Source organism: Mobula hypostoma, chromosome 18 (genome assembly GCF_963921235.1).
Source record: "Mobula hypostoma chromosome 18, sMobHyp1.1, whole genome shotgun sequence".
NCBI classification, from domain to species: domain Eukaryota; kingdom Metazoa; phylum Chordata; class Chondrichthyes; order Myliobatiformes; family Myliobatidae; genus Mobula; species Mobula hypostoma.
Window position 1 is genome coordinate 69,910,744 of NC_086114.1, and position 25,292 is coordinate 69,936,035.

The 25,292-nt window shown below is 52.0% G+C and overlaps 1 protein-coding gene across 1 annotated transcript in view; it reads right to left on the reverse strand.

Annotated features, from left to right (window-relative positions):
- Window positions 1-25,292, reverse strand: part of LOC134358136 (transient receptor potential cation channel subfamily M member 1-like) — a 245,739-nt gene that overhangs the window by 94,248 nt on the left and 126,199 nt on the right. Inside the window, exons 9-13 of the mRNA XM_063070122.1 lie at window positions 12,116-12,188; window positions 10,238-10,338; window positions 1,935-2,084; window positions 1,714-1,848; window positions 979-1,029 (exon numbers count right to left, since the gene is read on the reverse strand). Coding sequence (XP_062926192.1) covers window positions 979-1,029; window positions 1,714-1,848; window positions 1,935-2,084; window positions 10,238-10,338; window positions 12,116-12,188 — 510 coding nt within the window. The remainder of the gene's footprint in view (window positions 1-978; window positions 1,030-1,713; window positions 1,849-1,934; window positions 2,085-10,237; window positions 10,339-12,115; window positions 12,189-25,292) is intronic.

Genomic DNA, 25,292 nt, shown 5'->3' on the forward strand with positions numbered 1-25,292 from the left:
AGATGCTGCCTGGCCTGCTGCGTTCACCAGCATTTTGTGTGTGTTGCTTGAATTTCCAGCATCTGCAGATTTCCTCGTGTTTGCGGATCCAAAATGATATACTTGTTATTGAGGGCAACGCCCACAGGGGTACTCTGTACTGGCTATCTATTCCCCTTTCCTCTCCTGACAGTCACCCATCCACCTGCCTCTTGCAACCTGGGGTGACTACCTCCTTGTCGCTACTCAGTTTTTCTTATGAGCTGAAGGTCATTGAGTTGCAGCTCCAGTTCTTTAACACGTTCTCTGAGGAGCTGAGCTTGGTGCACTTTGTGTAGATATGGTTATCCAGGATGCTAGAGGTCCCAGAATTCCCATATCTCACACAAAGAAGAAAACACTGGTCACTGGAGTAATTCTTACTGCCCTAACTATACACTAACAAATGAAGAATGAGCAAGAAAAAGTTTACTAGATACTTATGTTGCCCACACCTGTTATTGCCCAAGCCTGTTGAGCCAAAGCCAAAAGTCTTCCCACTCTAACACTGTCCCGCTCCAACACCGTCCCACTCCTACAGTGGCTGATTGCTTGCCCCTGCCCTATTTTTATTTGACCTTGCTGATGAATCCTGAACTCCAATTGGATACTCAAGGGCAATTAGGGATGAGCAATTAATACTGGCCTTGCCAGTGATGACCAAAAAAAAGGGAAATAAATAAATACATCCTGTTGATCCACCAGGGACCAGGGAATGAAACTCTGCCTGTTGCGGGTTCACACTAAGCAGATCTCCTCCCAGAGGCTACTCTCTTTTGCTTTTAAAGATTGAATTGATATCATGTCTTTACGCACAAACACATATAAACAAGTCAAATGTTTTTGAGATTCCACGTTGTTTTATCTGAACTGCAATACAACTCTGCCTACTGCCCCACACACAGAGTCTTGGTTCACATGAAGGCACCGCGGGAGATAATCCCAGAGTCAATTGCTTACCTTTTTCACATCCCTGACCAGGTAATGCAGTGTATTGGGAGGCCCAAGTCTCTGGAATAAAACAGATAATCCTTAGCCACTCACTTCAATGTCCCTCTCCCTCTGCCCTCACCACCTCACTGTCCTCACCTCAGCACCAGCAGGCGGCCCGAGCTCAACATAGGCACCACTAGTGATGCCTTAAATTCTCCCTCACAGTAATTCTCAGTGTGAGAGTTTCCTCAGCTTTTTTGGAAGAGCCAGGAGTTTTTTAGTGGTGTGAGAGAGAGGCAGAGGGGGGGAGAGGGAGGGGGAGGGGGAGGGAGAGAGGGAGACAGTGAGAGAAGGGGGAGTGGTGAGTGTGAGAGAGGAGAGTGGAAGCAATTATGGGGAGGTCCAGAAGGGCAACGAAGGGGGCAAGAGTAAGTGTGAAGGCAGAGAGATGGGAACTGCAGGGAGGGGTTTAGAGAGGGGATCGAGGCAGAAGGGAGAAGGTGAGAGAGGAGATTGTGAGGAATAAAAAGGGGAGTGAGAAAAGGCAGATTTTTGAGTGAGGATTGATGAAGAATTAAAGTGACAAGAGTGTAATGGTGGATTGAGGAGAGACAGTGATGGGAGGGAGAGTGATGGTGGATGAGTGAGATGGACGAAGTGAGACTGCATGACTGAAGGGGGAGTTGAGCTGGTTTCCATACAGCTTGTTGTTATCACCTCACCCACTGTAGGAGTGGGACGGTGTTGGAGTGCTGTACTTACAGTGTTGTACAACTCTTCGAGGCGAGGGATAGTTAGGAAGTTGTGGATGTTCACTCCATTCTCGATCAGCAGCTTCACAAAGTCGACCCGGTCCAAGACCAATGCGTCAAGCATGGCTTGTTCCAGCGAGTGCACCTGCAGGGCAGAAGGGCATCAGCAGCTGACCCGGGCACGCTTAGGCAGGTAACAGGAGGTCAGCTGACACGCACAGTCATCCTCACCCAGTTGAGCAGCTCCAGCTTCCGCGGGTCAGTTTCCTCCTTCACCTCTTCCTTCCCTTTCTTCTTCCCCTTGCCTTTCCCTTTGGTCATTCGCTGTTTTACAGACTTCCTTGATTGCCGAGCAGCGGATACAGAGCTACTGCCCACTGGCTAGAACAGAAAATCAACACAAAGAGCCAGTCTGTGGCATCTTCATCCAGATCCCGATGGTGATTCCAAACTCTTCCCCCTAATTCTCTGCACCTTTGCTCAGCAGTAACTCAGACAGCAACTTCAGCAGCGACTGGGGAGGGGTAGTGACTGAGAGAGACAGCGACTGGGGAGGGGTAGTGACTGGGAGAGACAGCTACTGGAGAGGGGCAGCGACTGGGGAGGGGTAGTGACTGGGGAGGGGTAGTGACTGAGAGAGACAGTGACTAGAGAGGGGCAGCGACTGGGGAGGGACAGTGACTGGGGAGGAACAGTGACTGGGAGGGGCAGTGACTGGGGGGCAGTGACTGGGGGGCAGTGACTGCGGAGGGGTAGTGACTGAGAGAGACAGCAACTGGGGAGGGGTAGTGACTGGGAGAAACAGCAACTGGGGAGGGGTAGTGACTGGGAGAGACAGTGACTAGAGAGGGGCAGCGACTGGGGAGGGACAGTGACTGGGGAGGGGCAGTGACTGGGGAGGGGCAGTGACTGGGGGGCAGTGACTGGGGAGGGGCAGTGACTGGGGAGGTGTAGTGACTGGGGAGGGGCTGCGACTGGGGAGGGGCAGCGACTGGGGAGGGGCAGTGACTGGGGAGGGACAATGACTAGAGAGGGGTAGTGACTGGGGAGGGGTAGTGACTGGGGAGGGGCTGCGACTGGGGGGGCAGCGACTGGAGAGGGGCAGTGACTGGGGAGGGGCAGCGACTGGGGAGGAGCAGTGAATGGGGAGGGGGAGCGACTGGAGAGGGACAGTGACTGGAGGGAGGGGTAGTGACTGTGGAGGGACAATGACTGGGGAGGGGTAGTGACTGGGGAGGGGCAGCGACTGGGGAGGGGGAGCGACTGGGGAGGGGTAGTGACTGGGGAGGGACAGAGAGTGGGGAGGGGTAGTGACTGGGGAGGGGCAGTGACTGGGGAGGGGTAGTGACCGGGGAGGGACAGTGACTGGAGGGAGGGGTAGTGACTGGGGAGGGACAGTGACTGGAGGGAGGGGCAGCGACTGGGAAGGGGTAGAGACTGGGGAGGGGCAGCGACTGGGGAGGGGGAATGACTGGAGGGAGGGGTAGTGACTGGGGGGGCAGCAACTGGGGAGGGGTAGTGACTGGAGGGAGGGACAGTGACTGGGGAGGGGCAGCGACTGGAGGGAGGGGTAGTGACTGTAGGGAGGGGCAGCGACTGGGGAGGGGGAGCGACTGGGGAGGGGCAGTGACTGGTGGAGGGACAGTGACTGGGGAGGGGCAGCGACTGGGGAGGGGTAGTGACTGGGGAGGGGCTGCGACTGGGGGGCAGTGACTGGGGAGGGACAGCGACTGGGGAGGGGCAGCGACTGGGGAGGGGTAGTGACTGGGGAGGGACAGTGGCTGAGGAAGGGACAGTGACTGGGGAGGGGTAGTGACTGGAGGGAGGGGCAGTGACTGGAAGGAGGGGCAGCGACTGGAGGGAGGGGCAGTGACTGGAGGGAGGGACAGTGAAGGGGGGATAGCGACGGGGGGATAGTGACTGGAGGGAGGGGCAGCGACTGGGGAGAGGTAGTGACTGGGGAGGGGCTGTGACTGGGGAGGGGCTGCGACTGGGGGGCAATGACTGGTGGAGGGACAGTGACTGGGGAGGGGTAGTGACTGGGGAAGGGACAGTGACTGGAAGGAGGGGCAGCGACTGAGGGAGGGGCAGTGACTGGAGGGAGGGACAGTGACGGGGATAGTGACTGGAGGGAGGGGCAGCGACTGGGGAGGGGCTGCGACTGGGGGGCAGTGACTGGGGAGGGACAGCGACTGGGGAGGGGCAGTGACTGGGGAGGGGTAGTGACTGGGGAGGGACAGTGACTGAGGAAGTGACAGTGACTGGAGGGAGGGGTAGTGTCTGGAGGGAGGGGCAGTGACTGGAGGGAGGGACAGTGACTGGAGGGAGGGGTAGTGACTGGAGGGAGGGGCAGTGACTGGAGGGAGGGACAGTGACTGGAGGGAGGGGTAGTGACTGGAGGGAGGGGCAGTGACTGGAGGGAGGGACAGCGACTGGAGGGAGGGGTAGTGACTGGAGGGAGGGGCAGTGACTGGAGGGAGGGGTAGTGACTGTAGGGAGGGACAGCGACGGGGGGATAGTGACTGGAGGGAGGGGCAGCGACTGGGGAGGGGTAGTGACTGGGGAGGGGCTGCGACTGGGGGGCAGTGACTGGGGAGGGACAGCGACTGGGGAGGGGCAGTGACTGGCGAGGGGTAGTGACTGGGGAGGGACAGTGACTGAGGAAGGGACAGCGACTGGGGAGGGGTAGTGACTGGAGGGAGGGGCAGTGACTGGAAGGAGGGACAGTGACTGGAGGGAGGGACAGTGACTGGAAGGAGGGGCAGCGACTGGAGGGAGGGGCAGTGACTGGAGGGAGGGACAGTGACGGGGGGATAGTGACTGGAGGGAGGGGCAGCGACTGGGGAGGGGCTGCGACTGGGGGGCAGTGACTGGGGAGGGACAGCGACTGGGGAGGGGCAGTGACTGGGGAGGGGTAGTGACTGGGGAGGGACAGTGACTGAGGAAGTGACAGTGACTGGAGGGAGGGGTAGTGTCTGGAGGGAGGGGCAGTGACTGGAGGGAGGGACAGTGACTGGAGGGAGGGGTAGTGACTGGAGGGAGGGGCAGTGACTGGAGGGAGGGACAGTGACTGGAGGGAGGGGTAGTGACTGGAGGGAGGGGCAGTGACTGGAGGGAGGGACAGCGACTGGAGGGAGGGGTAGTGACTGGAGGGAGGGGCAGTGACTGGAGGGAGGGGTAGTGACTGTAGGGAGGGACAGCGACGGGGGGATAGTGACTGGAGGGAGGGGCAGCGACTGGGGAGGGGTAGTGACTGGGGAGGGGCTGCGACTGGGGGGCAGTGACTGGGGAGGGACAGCGACTGGGGAGGGGCAGTGACTGGGGAGGGGTAGTGACTGGGGAGGGACAGTGACTGAGGAAGGGACAGCGACTGGGGAGGGGTAGTGACTGGAGGGAGGGGCAGTGACTGGAAGGAGGGACAGTGACTGGAGGGAGGGGCAGTGACTGGAAGGAGGGGCAGCGACTGGAGGGAGGGGCAGTGACTGGAGGGAGGGACAGTGACGGGGGATAGTGACTGGAGGGAGGGGCAGCGACTGGGGAGGGGCTGCGACTGGGGGGCAGTGACTGGGGAGGGACAGCGACTGGGGAGGGGCAGTGACTGGGGAGGGGTAGTGACTGGGGAGGGACAGTGACTGAGGAAGGGACAGCGACTGGGGAGGGGTAGTGACTGGAGGGAGGGGCAGTGACTGGAAGGAGGGACAGTGACTGGAGGGAGGGGCAGTGACTGGAAGGAGGGGCAGCGACTGGAGGGAGGGGCAGTGACTGGAGGGAGGGACAGTGACGGGGGGATAGTGACTGGAGGGAGGGGCAGCGACTGGGGAGGGGCTGCGACTGGGGGGCAGTGACTGGGGAGGGGCAGTGACTGGGGAGGGACAGTGACTGAGGAAGGGACAGTGACTGGAGGGAGGGGTAATGACTGTGGAGGGACAATGACTAGAGAGGGGCAGCGACTGGGGAGGGGCAGTGACTGGGAAGGGACAGTGACTGGGGAGGGGCAGTGACTGGGGAGGGGTAGTGACTGGGGAGGGGCTGCGACTGGGGAGGGGCAGCGACTGGGGAGGGGCAGTGACCGGGGAGGGGGAGCGACTGGAGAGGGACAGTGACTGGAGGGAGGGGTAGTGACTGTGGAGGGACAATGACTAGAGAGGGGCAGCGACTGGGGAGGGCCAGCGACTGGGGAGGGGCAGTGACCGGGGAGGTGTAGTGACTGGGGAGGGGCAGTGACTGGGGAGGGACAGTGACTGGGGGGCAGTGACTGGGGGGCAGTGACTGGGGAGGGGTAGTGATTGAGAGAGACAGCGACTGGGGAGGGGTAGTGACTGGGAGAGACAGTGACTAGAGAGGGGCAGTGACTGGGGAGGGGTAGTGACTAGAGAGGGGTAGTGACTGGGGAGGGGTAGTGACTGGGAGAGACAGTGACTAGAGAGGGGCAGCGACTGGGGAGGGACAGTGACTGGGGAGGGACAGTGACTGGGGAGGGGCAGTGACTGGGGGGCAGTGACTGGGGAGGGGCAGTGACTGGGGAGGAACAGTGACTGGGGAGGGACAGTGACTGGGGAGGGGCAGTGACTGGGGGGCAGTGACTGGGGAGGGGCAGTGACTGGGGAGGAACAGTGACTGGGGAGGGGCAGTGACTGGGAGAGACAGTGACTAGAGAGGGGCAGTGACTGGGGAGGGGTAGTGACTGAGAGAGACAGCGACTGGGGAGGGGTAGTGACTGGGGAGGGGTAGTGACTGGGGAGGAGTAGTGACTGGAGAGGGGCAGTGACTGGGGGGCAGTGACTGGGGAGGGGTAGTGACTGAGAGAGACAGCGACCTGGGAGGGGTAGTGACTGGGGAGGGGTAGTGACTGGAGAGGGGCAGTGACTGGGGGGCAGTGACTGGGGAGGGGTAGTGACTGAGAGAGACAGCGACCTGGGAGGGGTAGTGACTGGGGAGGGGTAGTGACTGGGGAGGGGTAGTGACTGGGAGAGACAGTGACTAGAGAGGGGCAGCGACTGGGGAGGGACAGTGACTGGGGAGGGGCAGTGACTGGGGGGCAGTGACTGGGGAGGAACAGTGACTGGGGAGGAACAGTGACTGGGGAGGGGTAGTGACTGGGGAGGTGTAGTGACTGTGGAGGGACAATGACTAGAGAGGGGTAGTGACTGGGGAGGGGCTGCGACTGGGGGGGCAGCGACTGGAGAGGGGCAGTGACTGGGGAGGGGCAGCGACTGGGGAGGGGCAGTGAATGGGGAGGGGGAGCGACTGGAGAGGGACAGTGACTGGAGGGAGGGGTAGTGACTGTGGAGGGACAATGACTGGGGAGGGGTAGTGACTGGGGAGGGGCAGCGACTGGGGAGGAGGAGCGACTGGGGAGGGGCAGCGACTGGGGAGGGGTAGTGACTGGGGAGGGGCTGCGACTGGGGGGCAGTGACTAGGGAGGGACAGCGACTGGGGAGGGTCAGCGACTGGGGAGGGGTAGTGACTGGGGAGGGACAGTGACTGAGGAAGGGACAGTGACTGGAGGGAGGGGTAGTGACTGGAGGGAGGGGCAGTGACTGGAAGGAGGGGCAGCGACTGGAGGGAGGGGCAGTGACTGGAGGGAGGGACAGCGATGGGGGGATAGTGACTGGAGGGAGGGGCAGCGACTGGGGAGGGACAGCGACGGGGGGATAGTGACTGGAGGGAGGGGCAGCGACTGGGGAGGGGCTGCGACTGGGGGGCAGTGACTGGGGAGGGACAGTGACTGAGGAAGTGACAGTGACTGGGGAGGGGTAGTGACTGGAGGGAGGGGCAGTGACTGGCGGGAGGGACAGTGACGGGGGGATAGTGACTGGAGGGAGGGGCTGCGACGGGGGGGCAGTGACTGGGGAGGGGTAGTGACTGGGGAGGGGCAGTGACTGGGGAGGGGTAGTGACTGGGGAGGGACAGTGACTGAGGAAGGGACAGTGACTGGAGGGAGGGGTAGTGACTGGAGGGAGGGACAGCGACTGGGGAGGGGGAGCGACTGGGGAGGGGCAGTGACTGTGGAGGGGTAGTGACTGGGGAGGGGTAGTGACTGGGGAAGGACAGTGACTGAGGAAGGGACAGTGACTGGAGGGAGGGGTAGTGACTGGAGGGAGGGGCAGTGACTGGAAGGAGGGGCAGCGACTGGAGGGAGGGGCAGTGACTGGAGGGAGGGACAGCGATGGGGGGATAGTGACTGGAGGGAGGGGCAGCGACTGGGGAGGGACAGCGACGGGGGGATAGTGACTGGAGGGAGGGGCAGCGACTGGGGAGGGGCTGCGACTGGGGGGCAGTGACTGGGGAGGGACAGTGACTGAGGAAGGGACAGTGACTGGGGAGGGGTAGTGACTGGAGGGAGGGGCAGTGACTGGAGGGAGGGACAGTGACGGGGGGATAGTGACTGGAGGGAGGGGCTGCGACTGGGGGGCAGTGACTGGGGAGGGACAGTGACTGGGGAGGGGCAGTGACTGGGGAGGGGTAGTGACTGGGGAGGGACAGTGACTGAGGAAGGGACAGTGACTGGAGGGAGGGGTAGTGACTGGAGGGAGGGACAGCGACTGGGGAGGGGGAGCGACTGGGGAGGGGCAGTGACTCGGGATGGGCAGCGACTGGAAGGAAGGGCAGTGACTGGAGGGTAGGGGCAGTGACTGCGGGGGCAGTCGGAAGCACTGCATTGCTGGGGAGACAGTGTTAAACGGTGAAGAGGTGTCGGGGCTGGTATTGTGGAGATAACACAGTGGGGTGATACTTCCGAAGTAGGGGCAGGACTAGCCCTGAGACAGTTCTGTGGGATGGATGAATTGTGACACAATGGGTGGAACAAGCAGGCAATTAGGATGGAAGAGGTTATGGAATCTTTCATGACCAGGATATGAGAGTAATCAGGAAAGACTCTCTACGGAATGATATCACGCACTGGAGACAGTTGAACTGGAAGATTATATTCAGGACTGGTCTCCATACACAAGGAAGGATGTACTTATGACAGAGTGCAGGTAACCTTCAACAGATTGATTCGAGGAACAGATGTTACTCTTCTCTGGACAGGGTTATACACACTCCCTCGAGTCTCAGAGAACGGGAATTCATCTGATCGAAATATATACAATTCCCAAAAGATGCAAGGATTAGTGTGGGGAATTGCAATAGGCAAGCGTAGGAATTCATGGAATAGGGTTAGTGTAGGGAATCAGGGAATGGGTTAGTGCAGGGAATCGGACTGTGATTAGTGTAGGGAGTCAGGGAACAGCATTGGTGTCGGGTACAGGAAATGGGTCAGTGTAGAAAATTGGAATGGGATTAGTGTAGGGAACCAGGGAATGGAGTTGGTGTAGAGAATCAGGGAATGGGTTAGATAAGAGAATTGGAACAAGACAGTTGTAATGAATCAGGTTATGCAGACAGTGTAAGGAATAGGAATAGGGTTAGTGCAGGGAAATGGAATGGGATTAATGTTAGGAAACAGGGAATGGGGTTAGTGCAGGGAAATGGAATGAGATTAATGTCAGGAAACAGGGAATGGGGTTAGTGCAGGGAATTGGAATGTGATTAGTGTAGGGAGTCAGGGAACAGCATTGGTGTCGGGTACAGGAAATGGGTCAGGGGTGTAGAAAATTGGAATGGGATTAGTGTAGGGAACCAGGGAATGGAGTTGGTGTAGGGAATCAGGGAATGGGTTAGATAAGAGAATTGGAACAAGACAGTTGTAATGAATCAGGTTATGCAGACAGTGTAAGGAATAGGAATAGGGTTAGTGCAGGGAAATGGAATGGGATTAATGTTAGGAAACAGGGAATGGGGTTAGTGCAGGGAAATGGAATGAGATTAATGTCAGGAAACAGGGAATGGGGTTAGTGCAGGGAATTGGAATGGGATTAATGTCAGGAATCAGGGAATGCAGTTAGTCAGGGAATTGGAATGGTATTAATGTCGGGAATCAGGGATTGGGGTTACTGCAGGAAATTGGAATGTGGTTAGTGTAGGAAATCAGGGAACAAAGTTAGTGTAGGAAATTGGAATGGAATTAGTGTAGTGTTGGTGTGCGGAAACAGAGAATGAGGTTAGTGCAGAAAATCAGAATGGGGTTAGTGTAGGGAATCAGGGAATTGGGTTGCAGCAGGGAATCAAGGAGTGGGGTTGCTGCAGGGAATGGGAAAAGGGTTAGTGTCGGGATTTGGCATGGGGTTAGTGAAGGTAATCAAGGAATAAGGTTAGAGTAGGGAATCATGGAATGGGGTTAGAGAGCGAAACAAGGAATGGGGTTAGTGTAGGGAATTGGAATGGAATTAGTGTAGGGATCAAATTGGAGTTAGTGTAGGGAATCAGGATGGAATTAGTGTAGAGGATCTGAATGGAACTAGTGTAGGGATCGGAATGGAATTAGTGAAGGGAAGTGCCACTGATGATAAACATTATCCATGATCTTGTTGACAGGCAGAGCATCTGTTTATTACACCATGTCCTTATGGTATGGATTTCAGTGAAGACATTAACTGGGCCTTGCTTCCTCTGAAAGTTGCAGCTTGAGAAAATGTGAAAGGGTTTACCGGCCAGTATTTCCCAAAGACAAAGATGTGATTATGGGCAATGTCCACCCTGTTCCAGGCCATAGCCAGGCTCAGCTGGTCTGGGGCTGATGCATTTGTACCTGGAAGGAGAGAAACAAATGTTTAGTATTGAAAGATAATCCCTGGAAATCTGCGTGTAACTGAGAAACCCTCTTTGTATACCTGTCATTTGTCAAGAAGCTCACCTCACTGCAAACATTACAATGATCCCCGCCCTTAATCTCACACACACATGCCCACTCTGACCTCACAATCATCCCCTCTCAGTCTTTGGCCGTAAACTTCACCCACCCTATCTCTCTAATCCACTGCAAATCCCTGGCCTTCCCATCAGACCCACATTCAGCCCCTGCTCCATGCTAACCCACGTGGTCTAACACACGTGGAGAACTGACGGGACTATTTGTGAACTGGTCTAATACACGTGGAGAACTGACAGGACCATTTGTGAGCTGGTCTAACACAGGTGGAGAACAGATGGGACCATTTGTGAACTGGTCTAACGCACGTGGAGAACTGACAGGACCATTTGTGAGCTGGTCTAACACACATGGAGAACTGACGGGACCATTTGGAAGCTGGTCTAACACATGGAGAACCGATAGGACCATTTGGAAGCTGGTCTAACACACGTGGAGACCCCACGGGACCATTTGTGAGCTGGTCTAACACACGTGGAGAACCGACGAGAGAACCGCCGGGAGCACTGAGAGATGTATTTACTTGTTTGTTTGTTTAATCAGTCCGCTAGTTTGTTAGTACAGCACCAAGTGGGTCCTCCCAGCCCTGCAAGTTACATTGCCTCAGCAACATCCAACAAATCTGGTCAACCCTAACCTAATCAATGACCAATTAACCTTACAATGACCAAGTAACCTACCCAGTATATCGTTTGGACTGTGGGAGGAAACTGGAGGACCTACAGAGAGCCCACAGGGAGGACGTACTGAAAGCGCCAGTGAACAATGCAAGCAACCTGCAGACAGCTCACAAAACTGTTTCTTTTACTTCACTTTCTTTCAAACATGAATCTACTACAAAGCTGTGTGTAACTGGAACCTGTAATTTACATTTTCAGTGTGTTTTTGGACTGACTGAGTGATTTTGTGCTTTGCTGACTCCAGGGGAGTTTGGTGAGGTTTGGAGCAGAGTGCATAGCCTGGACACAGGGCGTGAGCCCACGATTGACTCCACTGCTTTTCTCTGATTGAGGCACCGAGCAAGGTTGTAGTTGACAAGGATAAGCGTGGAGGATGTGCGAGTGTTCGGCACCATCTGCCTGCATTTAACTGGTCTTCCTCCCCCTCTCGCTAGCTGCTGTCAGAGGAGAGTGCAGGAGTCTTGGGATTCACATGGCAAGGGTTGGTAAGTGAGGCTGTGCACTCATCTTGGGGGACTATGGGATTAATGATGCATGTGTTCCTGGATTCTGGGTATACTATTTTTTAGTTATTTTTCAGTGGTTTGATTTGGATGATTGATATGGTCTAGGGCACTGGCAAAGAATTCTTTGCCATGTGGCCTGCAGTGGGCTAGTGGCACGACGTTGAACTGAACTAAACTGAAGACTCCTGTACGACTACTTGATGTTTACGTATTGTCTGCTTGTGCAATTTGTTCTTTTCTTGTGTGTTGGGTGAATGATGGACAGATTCCATGGTGTTTCTTCATTTCGCGGCTGCCTGCAGGAACTTTATACTGTTTACATAGTAAACGTACCTTCAACGTTTGAACTGAACTCCGTAGTCGTGAACGACCTGAGCTGTTAAAGTGTTGTACATTGTGCTAACCACTGCGCTGTCACAGCACCTTAATACAAAGAATAATACAAGTTTCTCAAAGTTTGGGAGCACTCACCTTTCAGTAACGCTGTTAAGATTGCAAGGTCGATGTCCTGTTGCCCCTCCGAACCCATTCGAAACACAGTGATCTGCAGTACAGACTGGAGTCATCACCCGGCAGAGACATTTGCTAAACAGATGATTAATGGAATTCCAGGAAGTGGGCCACCAGGTCACCAGCATAGGAAAGGTAAGGTAAAAGCAACATCTTGTGGCTTTACCACAAACCAGATAATGGCTCTGGCCACCCTATTATAGAAAGGATGTTGAGAGAGTGCAGGATGCTGTCTGGATTACAGGACGTGCTATAATGAGAGGTTGTATTCTCTGGAATGGCAGAGGTTGAAGGATACTGTTAAGGTGAGGAGGGGGACTGCAAGGAGGAAGCTGCAGTGACAGACTCTGAGGCTCTCTAATGGGAAGGGTGGAAAGGAGGAATGCAGTGGTGAGAGGGGATTCCGTAATTAGAGCAGAAAGGAGATTCTGTGGATGTGGGAGAGATACCCAGATGGTATGTTGCCACCCAAGTGCCAGCGTCAGGGATGTCTTGAATCGAGTTGATGGGGGAGGGGGAGCACTGGAAGTCCTTGTGGATACTGAAAACAATGACATAGGTAGGAAAAGGGAGAATATGCTGAAGAGAGAATTTAGGAAGTTAGACAGAAAGCTGAAACGCAGGGTAGTCATCTCTGGATTACCGACTGTGCCCTGCATCAGTGAGGGTAAGAATAGGTTGAGTTGGTAAATGAATAAGTGCCTAAGGAATTGGTGCAGGGGGCATGGTTTTAGGTTTCTGGATCTTTGGGATCTCCTCTGGAGAAGCTACGACCTGTACAAAAGGGACGAGTTACAGCTGAAACAAGAGGAACCAGTCTCCTTGCAGGCAGGTTTGCCAGAGCTGATGGAGATCATTTAAACTAATCTGGCAGGGGGATGGGAAACAAAGCGATGGGGTGGGCAGAGGCAGTGTGTAGTGAGACTGAGAGCAAGAAAAGAAAAGCAGGAAGATTTTTCAAAGGCAGTCTTTGATAGGAGTACTGTGCAGACGCAGTAGAAGCACTCCTGCACAAGTCCAGCGAAGACCTTAAAAATCCAGTCTCCATAAAAGAGGGGTATCGTCAAGCAGAGTAGTCTTTGTGGGAGCAGTTGTTAACAGAGCGGTAAGGCTATGGCTCAACGGGCCTTTGGCAAGGACAGGTAGAGGCAAGGTGAGTACGTAAGCTCATTCCTAATTTCTTTTTTCCTTATTTAACTCTTGAGAGAATAGGGGGCATGTCTACAGTGTCAATGTTCTGTTATGTGTGTCAGATTCCAGGAGATTCCCAGCCTCCCTGATGACTACATCTGTGTCAGATGCATCAAGATGCAGCTCCTTAGAGACCGTGTTAGGGAACTGGACCTGCAGCTCGATGACCTTTGGCTTGTTAGGGAAAGTCAGGCGGGTGGGACCTGTACAAAAGGGATGGGTTACATTTGAATCCCGGGCAACCAATATTCTTGTCAGCAGGTTTTTACTAGAGTTGTTGGGAGTGGTTTAAACTAATATGGCAGGGGGATGGGAACCAGTATGGTAGAGCTGAGGATGAGCCAGCAGGTTTACAAGTAGATGATGGTGTAACATGAATGTAAGGAAGGACAAGCCAATGATTGGGTACAGACAGAGCAAAGAGTTAAATTGTGCCATAGAGGCAATATTCAAAAGGACAATGAATGCAGGACTGAAGACGCTGTTAATAAATGTGCATAGCATTTAGAGTAAGGTGGACAAATTTGTTGCACAATTAGAGATTGGTCAGTATGATGTTGTGGGCATCACTGAGTCCTGGCTACAAGTAGGTCATTGTTGGGAGTTTAACATCAAAGGATATACTTTGTATCAAAAGGACAGACTGGAAGTCATAGGATGTGGTGTGGCTCTGTTGGTAAGAGATGGAATTCCATTAAAAAGAGGTGACATAGGGTCAGAGAATGTTGAATCTTTGTGGGTGGAGTTAAGAAACTGTAAAAGTAAAAAAACATTATGGGAATCATATGTAGGCCTCCAAATAGTAGCCAAGATGTGCGATTGAGATTACAAAGGGAGCTGGAAAAGGCATGTAATGAGGGTAATGGCACATTTGTAATGGGGGATTTCAATATGCGAGGGAATAGGGAAAATCAGGCTGGTGTCGGATTGCAAGAGAGGGAATTTCTTGAATGCCTATGAGGTGGCTTTTTAGAGCAGTTTGTGCTTGAGCCTGCTCGGGGAAAGGCTGTCTTAGATTGGGGGTTGTGCAATAACCCAAATCTTATTAGTCAGCTTAACGCAAAGGAACCCTGAGGAGGCAGTGTTGATAACATGATTGAATTCATACTTCAGTTTGAGAGGGAGAAGCATAAGTCAGATGTATCAGTATTGCAATGGAATAAAGGGAATTACAGAGGCATGAGAGTGGAACTTGCCCAGTTGGTTTGGAGGAGGATATTGGCAGGGATGACGGCAGAACAGAGATGGCTGAAGTTTCTGGGAATAGTTTACAAGGTGCAGGATAGATATGTTCCACAGAAGAAGTAATCTAATCTAAGTAGTCCTCAAATGGCAGGGTAAGCAACCGTGGCTGACAGGGGAAGTTAAGGATCATAAAAGCCAAGGAAAGGGTATATAATGTAGCAAAAGTGAGTGGGAAGTCAGATGATTGGGAAGCTTTTAAAATCCAACAGAAGGTTACTAAAAAAGCGATAAGAAGGAAGAGATGAACTATGAGCGCAAACTAGCCAATAACATAAAGCAGGATACCAAAAGTATTTTTCAGTTATATAAAGAGTAAAAGGGAGGTGAGAGTTTATGTTGGGCCACTGGAAAGTGATGCTGGTGAGGTAGTAATGGGGGAATTAAGAAATGGCAGATGAACTTAATGTGTACTTTGCATCTGTCTTCACTGTGGAAGACACTGGCAGTGTGTCCGTGAGTATCAGGGAGCAGGAGTGAGTGCCATTGCTTTTACAAAGGAAAAAGTGCCGGCAAACTCAAAGGGCTTAATATGGATAAGTCACCTGGACCAGGTGGACTACATCCCAGAGTCCTGAGAGAGGTTGCTGAAGAGATAGCAGATGCATTGGTCATGGTCTTTCAAGAATCACTTGATCCTGGCATGGTCCTGGAGGAATGGAAACTTGCAAATGTCACTCCACTTTTTAAAAGGGAGGAAGGCAAAAGAAAGGAAATTATAGGCCAGTTAGCGTAAACTCAGTGGTTGGGAAAGTGTTGGAGTTCATTATTATACTTTATACTTTATTGTCACCGAACAATTGATACTAGAACGTACAATCATCACAGCGATATTTGATTCTGAGCTTCCCACTCCCTGGATTACAAATATTAAATATTAAAAATAGTTAAAATTAGTAAATATTAAAAATTTAAATTATAAATCATAAATAGAAAATAGAAAAATGGAAAGTGAGGTAGTGCAAAAAAACCCAGAGGCAGGTCCGGATATTTGGAGGGTACGGCCCAGATCTGGGTCAGGATCTGTTCAGCAGTTTTATCACAGTTGGAAAGAAGCTGTTCCCAAATCTGGCCGTACGAGTCTTCAAGCTCCTGAGCCTTCTCCCGGAGGGAAGAGGGATGAAAAGTGTGTTGGTTGGGTGGGTCGTGTCCTTGATTATCCTGGCAGCACTGCTCTGACAGCGTGCAGTGTAAAGTGAGTCCAAGGACGGAAGTTTGGTTTGTGTGATGTGTGATGGTTTGTGTGATGTGCTGCGCCGTGTTCACGATCTTCTGCAGCCTCTTTCGGTCTTGGACAGGACAACTTCCATACCAGGTTGTGATGCACCCTAGAAGAATGCTTTCTATGGTGCATCTATAAAAATTAGTGAGGGTTTTAGGGGACAGGCCAAATTTCTTTAGTTTTCTCAGGAAGTAAAGGTGCTGGTGGGCCTTCTTTGCAGTGAACTCTGCTTGGTTGGACCAAGTCAGGTCATTTGTGATATTGACCCCGAGGAACTTAAAGCTTTTGACCTGTTCCACTTGCGCACCACCAACGTAAATTGGGTCGTGCAGTCCACTACTCCTTCTGAAGTCAACAACCAATTCCTTTGCCTTGCTGATGTTGAGGGATAGGTTATTGTCTTCGCACCATGCCACCAGGTTCTTAATTTCCTCTCTGTACTCAAACTCATCATTACCCGAGATACAGCCTACAATTGTTGTGTCATCAGCAAACTTATATATTGAGTTTGATGGAAACTTGGCTACACAATCATGGGTGTACAGTGAGTACAGCAGGGGGCTGAGTACACAGCCTTGTGGGGCACCGGTGCTCAGAGTGATTGTAGAGGAGAACTTGTCCCCTATTTTTATAGCCTAGGTCCTGTCTGTGAGGAAGCTGAAGATCCAGCTGCAGATCTGAGTGCTGAGGCCCAGATTCCGGAGCTTAGGAATCAGTTTATTTGGGATGATGGTATTAAAGGCAGAGCTGTAGTCAATGAAAAGGAGCCTTACGTATGCGTCTTTATTCTCCAGGCGTTCTAAGGAGGAATGTAGGGCCAGAGAGATGGCATCTGCCGTCGTCCTGTTGCTCCGATACACGAATTGCAAAGCGTCGAGGTTGGTCAGTAGGCTGTGGTTGATGTGTGCCATAACCAATCTCTCGAAGCACTTCATAGCAATTGATGTCAGAGCCACAGGTCGATAGTCATTCAGGCATGCCACTTTGCTCTTCTACGGCACTGGGATTATCGTTGCCTTCTTAAAACACGAGGGGATCTTAGACTGAAGCAAGGAGCAGTTGGAGATGTCAGCAAACACTCCAGCTAGCTCGCTTGCATAGGCCTGGAGAACCTGTCCTGGGACGCCATCTGGGCCCGTTGCCTTCCTTGGATTTATCTTCAGGAAGGTCCTTCTAACGTCCTCCTCGGTGACGATGAATCTCGATGCCACCAGGTCTGGTTCATCCAGAGGGAGCGGGACGCTCCTCTTCTGTTCGAATCTTGCGTAGAATACGTTAAGTTCATCAGGAAGAGAAGCGCCACAGTTATTGATATTCCCAGCCTTTTCTTTGCACCCAGTGATCTCATTTAGACCCTGCCATAGTCTACTGGCATCCCTCTGGTTAGCCTGGGCTAACAACTTGGCTCGATATTGCCTCTTGGCGCCCTTAATGGCTTTCCGGAGTTCACACCTGGATTCCGTGTAGCGACTGGTATCCCCGGACCTAAAAGCCACAGCTCTAGCCTCTAAAAGGGACTTGACCTCATAATTCATCCAAGGTTTCCGGTTAAGGAATACCCGGATCGTCTTGCGAGACACACAGTCCTCCGTGCATTTCCAAATAAAGTGTGTGACAGCTGAGGCATACTCATCGAGGTTAGCTGCCGAGTCCCTGAATACTAACCAGTCCACCAATTCAAAGCAGTCACAGAGGACCTCATCCGTTTCCTCCGTCCAACGTGACACTACTTTTGACACCGTGACCTTCCACTTCAGTTTCTGTTTGTTATCCGGGAGGAGGAGTACGGCCTGAAGGTCCAATTTACCGAAGTGAGGTCGTGGGACGGAACTGTAGGCATCCTTGACTGCTGTTTAGCAGTGGTCAAGTATATTCGGGCCTCTAGTGGGGCAGGAGACATGTTGGTATAACTTTGGCAGCGCCTTTCTGAGGTTGGCCTAGTTAAAGTCCCCCGCTGTAATGAGCAAATCCTCCGGATACCTGGTCTCAAGTTCACTGATGTTGGCATACAGTATGTTCAGAGCACACTCCACGTCCGCCCGGGGGGGGAATGTAGACCGCTGTCAGTATGACCGAGGTGAATTCCTGTGACAGATAGTAGGGACAACACTTCACTGACAGGTGTTCCAGGTCTGGGCTGCAGGAGCTTGTCAGTAACACTGTGTCCGAGCACCACGCAGTGTTGATCAGTAGGCAGACACCACCTCCCCTCGTCCTGCCCGAAGACGCCGTGCGGTCCATCTGATGGATCGAAAATCCCTCCGGTTGGATGGCACAGTCGGGGGTGGCAGGGGAGAGCCAGGTCTCGGTGAAACAGTATACACAGCAGTTCTGCATCTCCCTGCAGTAGGTGAGTCTCCCTTTAAGATCATCCACCTTGTTCTCTATGGCTTGCACATTAGCTAGTAGGATGGTGGGCATAGGGACCCTGAAGCCCTTCAGCTTCAATCTGACCAGCAGGATGCAGTGTGTTGTTGTCAGCTCCCTGAGGTTGGTGGACGCATCTCGTGTGGATTTACCAGCGGGTTGCGTCGTTGGACGCTCTAGGTCGGGCCGAGTAACGGGGGAGGCTCCGTTGCCACTTCCAGCTGCCGGGGGCCCGGGCTGTCGATTGGGTCGGACCCCGAAGCCGACACTTAATCCCGGAGGGCCGGGCTCCTGGCTGAGACAAGTCCGTGAGCTGAGTCACGGTTGCAGAGGCCTCCGCTCCAGCCAAGCCTCGGGCTCGATTTCTGAAGTCGGCGGCGGAGGCCTCACTTCTGGCAGCTGTGGATGGCCACCAAGGGGGCTTTACGGTGGTCACTCAGGGGAAACGCCTGGGGCACCTTGAAGTCTCCGCCATCACTTCTGTGTGGTCGTCTGCTCCGGAGAGGTGCTGATTGGAATGGGCCGTGTCTCCAAGCGCTCCGGCACGGTAGCAGACCACGGGTCTCCGGGAACGTGGTGGGCCTCGCTGGTCGGGTCCAGGTGCGGTCTGGAGTTTAAGAAGCAATTCTGACGCGGTGGTCTCCAGCTGGGTCAGTAGCTTCGCCAGGGTGTTGTTGATCTTGATCTTACTAGATTGGAGGTTTAGAAGGGTCTCTCGGGTATAGGATAGTGGAGAGGGCAGTTTGTTCGGGAGAGCACGCGCAAAGTCGCCAGTTACTGGCGCCATCTTTATTAAGGATAGTGTTTCAGGGTACTTGGAGACTAATGATAAACTAAGTCAAAGTCATCATGGTTTCTGTGAAGGGAAATCTAGCCTGACAAATCTGTTAGAGTTCTTCAAGGAAATATCTGAGGGTGGACAAAGGAGAGGCAGTGGATGTCATTTACTTGGATTTTCAAAAGGCATTTGATAAGGTGCCACACATCAGGCTGCTTAACAAGATAAAATCCTATGGCGTTACAGGAAAGAAACTGACATGGACAGAGGAATGGCTGACAGGTAGGAGGCAGCGAATGGGAATAAAGGGGGTCTTTTCTGCTTGGCTGCCAGTGACTAGTGGTGCTTTTCAGGGGTCAGTATTGGGACCGTTACGTTTCACATTGTTTGTCAGTGATTTGGATTATGGAATAGATGGCTTTGTGGCAAAGTTTGCTGATGATACAAAGATAGGTGGAGGGGTAGGTAGTGCTGAGGAAGCAATGAGATTGCAGCAGGACTTAGACAAAGAAGAGGCAGATGGAATACAGTGTGGGGAAATGTACGATAATGCATTTTGGTAAAAGGAACAATAATGTGGACTATTATCAAAATGGGGAGAAGGTTCAAATGTCAGAGGTGCAGAGGGAATAGGAGTCCTTGGGGGGTGTGGTAAATAAGGAAAATTGTTGGTATTTATTTCAAGGAGAACGGAATATAAAAGCCATGAGATAATGTTAAGGCTTTATCAGACACTTGAAGTATTGACGACAGTTTTGGGTCCCATATCTCAGAAGGATGTGTTATCATTGCAGAGAGTCCACAGGAGGTTCATGAGGATGATTCCAGGAATGAAGGGGTTAACATATGAGGAGTGTTTGGCAGCTTTGGGCCTGTACTCACTGGAATTTAGAAGAATCATTGAAACCTATCGAATGTTGAAGGACTAGATAAGGTGAGAAGCTGTTTCCTGTGGTGGAGATATCCAGAATGAGGGGCGACCCTTTAGAACAGAGGTAAGAAGGAGTTTTTTTAAAGCCAGAGAGTACTGAATCTGTGGAATGCTCTGCCACAGATTGTGGTGGAGACCAAGTCCATAGGTATATTAAAAGTGGAATCTTATAGTTTCTTGATTGGTCAAGGCATTAAAGGATATGGTGAGAGGGCAGGTGTATGGGATTGGGTGGGATCTGGGATCGACCATAATGGAATGGTGGAGCAGACTCAATGGGCTGAATGGCCTAATTCTGCTCCTAGCCTGTGGTCTTATGGACAGGCAGATGTTAGGGAAAATTGCAGTCAGTGGGATGAGGTAAAGTACCAAATTCAAAAAGGGTGATGAGTACCGGACTGAAAGTGCTATATTTGAATGCATGCAGTATAAGGAATAAGGAAGCACAGTCCCAGATTGGCAGGTATGATGTTGTGGGCATCATTGAGCTGCGGCTGAAAGAAGATCATATTTGAGAGCTTAACATCAAAGGACACACAATGTATCAAAACGATAGGCAGGTAGACAGGAGTGGAGTGGCTCTGTTGGTCAAAAAATAAAACCAAACCAGTAGAAAAAGTTGACATAGGATCTGAAGGTATAGAATCCTTGTGGGTAGAGTTAAGAAACTACAAGGGTAAAAAGTCCCTTAAGGGAGTTATACACAAGCTCCAAACAATAGCCAGGATGTAGGGTACAAGTTACAATGGGAGATAGAAAAGGCATATAAACAGGGAAATCATGAGGGATTTCAATATGCAGGTAGATCAGGAAAATCAGAGGGGGATTGTAGAATGAAAACGAGATGGCTTTTTAGAGCAGTTTATGATTGAGTGCACTAGGGGTATAGATTATTCTGGATTAGGTGTTGTATAATGACCTGGATGTGATTAAAGAACGCTCAGGAGAGAGTGATCATAATATTATAAAATTTCTGGTTTCCCTTTAGCATAAGGGGAAGAGCCTGTATTGTGCTGTAGTATAATACATCACTATGGGATTGGACAACGGCAGCAACTCAATTATTACAGAGTTTAGAATATGTAGAAGAGTGTGCATGTAGGTGGATAAACAGACGGGGAGAGGGGAATTCAACACATCCCGTAAAGAAGTGTTTTTAGTGTTGCTCACAGCTAGGGTCCCAGAGGAGCAGGTAAATGGGGCTTCCACTCTCACCCTCTGTGCAATGTGGAGGAAATATTGTCTGGGAAAGCATGAAAGAGAGGCTGTAGGGTCATTTTTTGAGCCCTCTGCTGATAAGGGCTCCTTTTGTCCTCTACCAGATTCCTCGTATTCCATTTAGGATTCCCTGAAAAGGACAGCAGCGAACATTTGGCAGCAGTGGGAACCAGGAGGTGGTTAGCACATTTGTGCCTCATCCTTCTGGGGAGGGAGTCATTCAGCCTGCAGCCCTCTTTCCTGTAAGTAGACTGTGTATGATTTCAATGTGGAGGAATGTCAGGTGAGGCCACACACATCAGTTTGCGTGTGTGCATGGACTTGCCTTTAAGAGGCTGTGGAGGTGTGGGCCCCGCCCAGTTGCTTTTTCCTTCTCAGTTGTTCTCTGAAAGTGGGCTATTTCTCTGAAAGAAATTAATTGTGTTTTAAGTTTTTACAGTTCCATACAAAGTTTTAAGGAACAGGAGTACAGCCTGGGTTTTATCTTTTGTGTTCTAATCTGTTACTTTGTACAGATTATGGCGTACTGACCTCTACCTTGCTGAGGCACAGCGACAACTCGCGGATACCTCTTCTTATTTACCCCTCGATCGTGACCCCACTAAGGAGCACCAGGCCATTGTCTCCCACACCATCAACGACTTTATCCGCTCAGGGGATCTCCCATCCACTGCTACCAACCTTACAGTTCCCACACCCCGCACTTCCCGTTTCTACCTCCTACCCAAGATCCACAAACCTGCCTGTCCTGGCCGACCTATTGTCTCAGCTTGCTCCTGCCCCACTGAACTCGTTTCTGCATACCTCGACATGGTTTTATCACCCCTTGTTCAATCCCTTCCTATCTATGTTCGTGACACTTCTCTGAAACTTTTTGATGATTTTAAGTTCCCTGGCCCTCATCGCTTTATTTTCACCATGGATGTCCAGTCCCTATATACTTCCATTCCCCATCAGGAAGGTCTCAAAGTTCTCCGCTTCTTTTTGGATTCTAGACTTAACCAGTTCCCCCCTACTACCACTCTGTTCCGTCTAGCAGAATTAGTCCTTACTCTTAATAATTTCTCCTTTGGCTCCACCCACTTCCTCCAAACTAAAGATGTAGCCATGGGCACCTGTATGGGTCCCAGCTATGCCTGCCTTTTTGTTAGCTTTGTGGAACAATCTATGTTCCATACCTATTCTGGTATCTGTCCCCCACTTTTCCTTCGCTACATCGACGACTGCATTGGCGCTGCTTCCTGCACGCACGCTGAGCTCGTTGACTTCATTAACTTTGCCTCCAACTTTCACCCTGCCCTCAGGTTTACCTAGTCCATTTCCAGCACCTCCCTCCCCTTTCTAGATCTTTCTGTCTCTATCGCTGCAGACAGCTTATCTGCTGATGTCTACTATAAGCCTACTGACTCTCACAGCTATCTGGACTATTCCTCTTCTCACCCTGTCTCTTGCAAAAATGCCATCCCCTTCTCGCAATTCCTCCGTCTCCGCTGCATCTGCTGTCAGGATGAGGCTTTTCATTCCAGGACGAGGGAGATGCCCTCCTTTTATAAAGAAAGGGGCTTCCCTTCCTCCACCATCAACTCTGCTCTCAAACGCATCTCCCCCATTTCACGCACATCTTCTCTCACTCCATCCTCCCGCCACCCCTCTAGGAATAGGGTCCCCGTTGTCCTCACCTACCACCCCACCAGCCTCTGGGTCCAACATATTATTCTCCGTAACTTCCGTCACCTCCAACGGGATCCCACCACTAAACACATCTTTCCCTCCCCCCTCCTCTGCTTTCCGCAGGTATCACTCCCTACGCAACTCCCTTGTCCACTCGTCCCCCCCATCTCTCCCCAACGATCTCCCTCCTGGCACTTATCCTTGTATGCAGAACAAGTGCTACACATGCCCTTACACTTCCTCCCTCACCACCATTCAGGGCCCCAGACAGTCCTTCCAGGTGAGGCGACACTTCACCTGTCAGTCGGCTGGGGTGATATACTGCGTCCAGTGCTCCCGATGTGGCCTTCTATATATTGGCAACACCCAACACAGACTGGGAGATCGTTTCGCTGAACACCTACGCACTGTCCGCCAGAGAAAGCAGGATCTCCCAGTGGCCACACATTTTAATTCCCTGTCCCACTCCCATTCTGATATGTCTATCCATGGCCTCCTCTACTGTAAAGATGAAGCCACACTCAGGTTGGAGGAACAACACCTTATATTCTGTCTGGGTAGCCTCCAACCTGATGGCATGAACATTGACTTCTCAAACTTCCGCTAATGCCCCACCTCCCCCTCGTGCCCCATCCGTTATTTATTTATATACACATATTCTTTTTCTCTCTCTCCTTTTTCTCCCTCTGTCCCTCTGACTATACCCCTTGCCCATCCTCTGGGTTTTTCCCCACCTCCCCCTTTTCTTTCTTCCTGGGCCTCCTGTCCTATGATCCTCTCATATCACTTTTGCCAATCAACTGTCCAGCTCTTGGCTCCATCCCTCCCCCTCCTGTCTTCTCCTGTCATTTCAGATCTTCCCCTCCCCCTCCCACTTTCAAAACTCTTACTAGTTCTTCTGTCGGTTAGTCCTGATGAAGGGTCTTGGCCCGAAACGTCGACTGTACCGCTTCCAATAGATGCTGCCTGGCCTGCTGCGTTCACCAGCAACTTTTATGTGTGTTACTTTGTTTCTTGTGTTTGTTTATTCAGTTAGTTTGTTTCTCTCTTGTTCTTTTTTCCAAATCTGTTACGTGTTTATTGTGTCTTAATTTCTTACGTTTTGCTTTATTACTTGTTTTCCCGTGCAATTGATTTTAGGGAGTTACATTTCATGCTGGCCATATGAAATTTGAGTTGATGGGGTAGAAACATAGAAACATAGAAAATAGGTGCAGGAGCAGGCCATTCGGCCCTTCGAGCCTGCACTGCCATTCAGTACGATCAAGGCTGATCATCCAGCTCAGAACCCTGTACCTGCCTTCTCTCCATACCCCCGATCCCTTTAGCCACAAGGGCCATATCTAACAACACACATCAAAGTTGCTGGTGAACGCAGCAGGCCAGGCAGCATCTCTAGGAAGAGGTACAGTCGACATTTCAGGCCGAGACTCTTCGTCAGGACTAACTGAAGGAAGAGTTAGTAAGAGATTTGAAAGTGGGAGGGGGAGGGGGAGATCCAAAATGATAGGAGAAGACAGGAGTGGGAGGGATGGAGCCAAGAGCTGGACAGGTGATTGGCAAAGGGGATATGAGAGGATCATGGGACAGGAGGTCCAGGGAGAAAGACGGCGGGGGGGGGGGAACCCAGAGGATGGGCAAGGGGTATAGTCAGAGGGACAGAGGGAGAAAAAGGAGAGAGAGAGAAAGAATGTGTGTATGTAAATAAATAACGGATGGGGTACGAGGGGGAGGTGGGGCATTAGTGGAAGCTAGAGAAGTCAATGTTCATGCCATCAGGTTGGAGGCTACCCAGACAGAATACTGTACAAGGTGTTGTTCCTCCAACCTGAGTGTGGCTTCATCTTTACAGTAGAGGAGGCCGTGAATAGACATGTCAGAATGGGAATGGGATGTGGAATTAAAATGTGTACCCACTGGGAGATCCTGCTTTCTCTGGCAGACAGAGCATAGGTGTTCAGCAAAGCGGTCTCCCAGTCGGCGTTGGGTCTCGCCAAGATATAGAAGGCCACATCGGGAGCACCGAACGCAGTATATCACCCCAGCCGACTCACAGGTGAAGTGTCACCTCACCTGGAAGGACTGTCTGGAGTCCTGAATGGTGGTAAGGGAGGAAGTGTAAGGGCATGTGTAGCACTTGTTCCGCTTACAAGGATAAGTGCCAGGAGGGAGATCAGTGGGGAGGGATGGGGGGGATGAATGGACAAGGGAGTCGTGCAGGGAGTGATCCCTGCGGAAAGCAGGGGTGGGGGGGGAGGGAAAGATGTGCTTAGTGGTGGGATCCCGTTGGAGGTGGCGGAAGTTACGGAGAATAATATGTTGGACCCGGAGGCTGGTGGGGTGGTAGGTGAGGACCAGGGGAACCCTATTCCTAATGGGGTGGCGGGAGGATGGAGTGAGAGCAGATGTGCGTGAAATGGGGGAGATGCGTTTGAGAGCAGAGTTGATGGTGGAGGAAGGGAAGCCCCTTTCTTTAAAAAAGGAGGGCATCTCCATCGTCCTGGAATGAAAAGTCTCA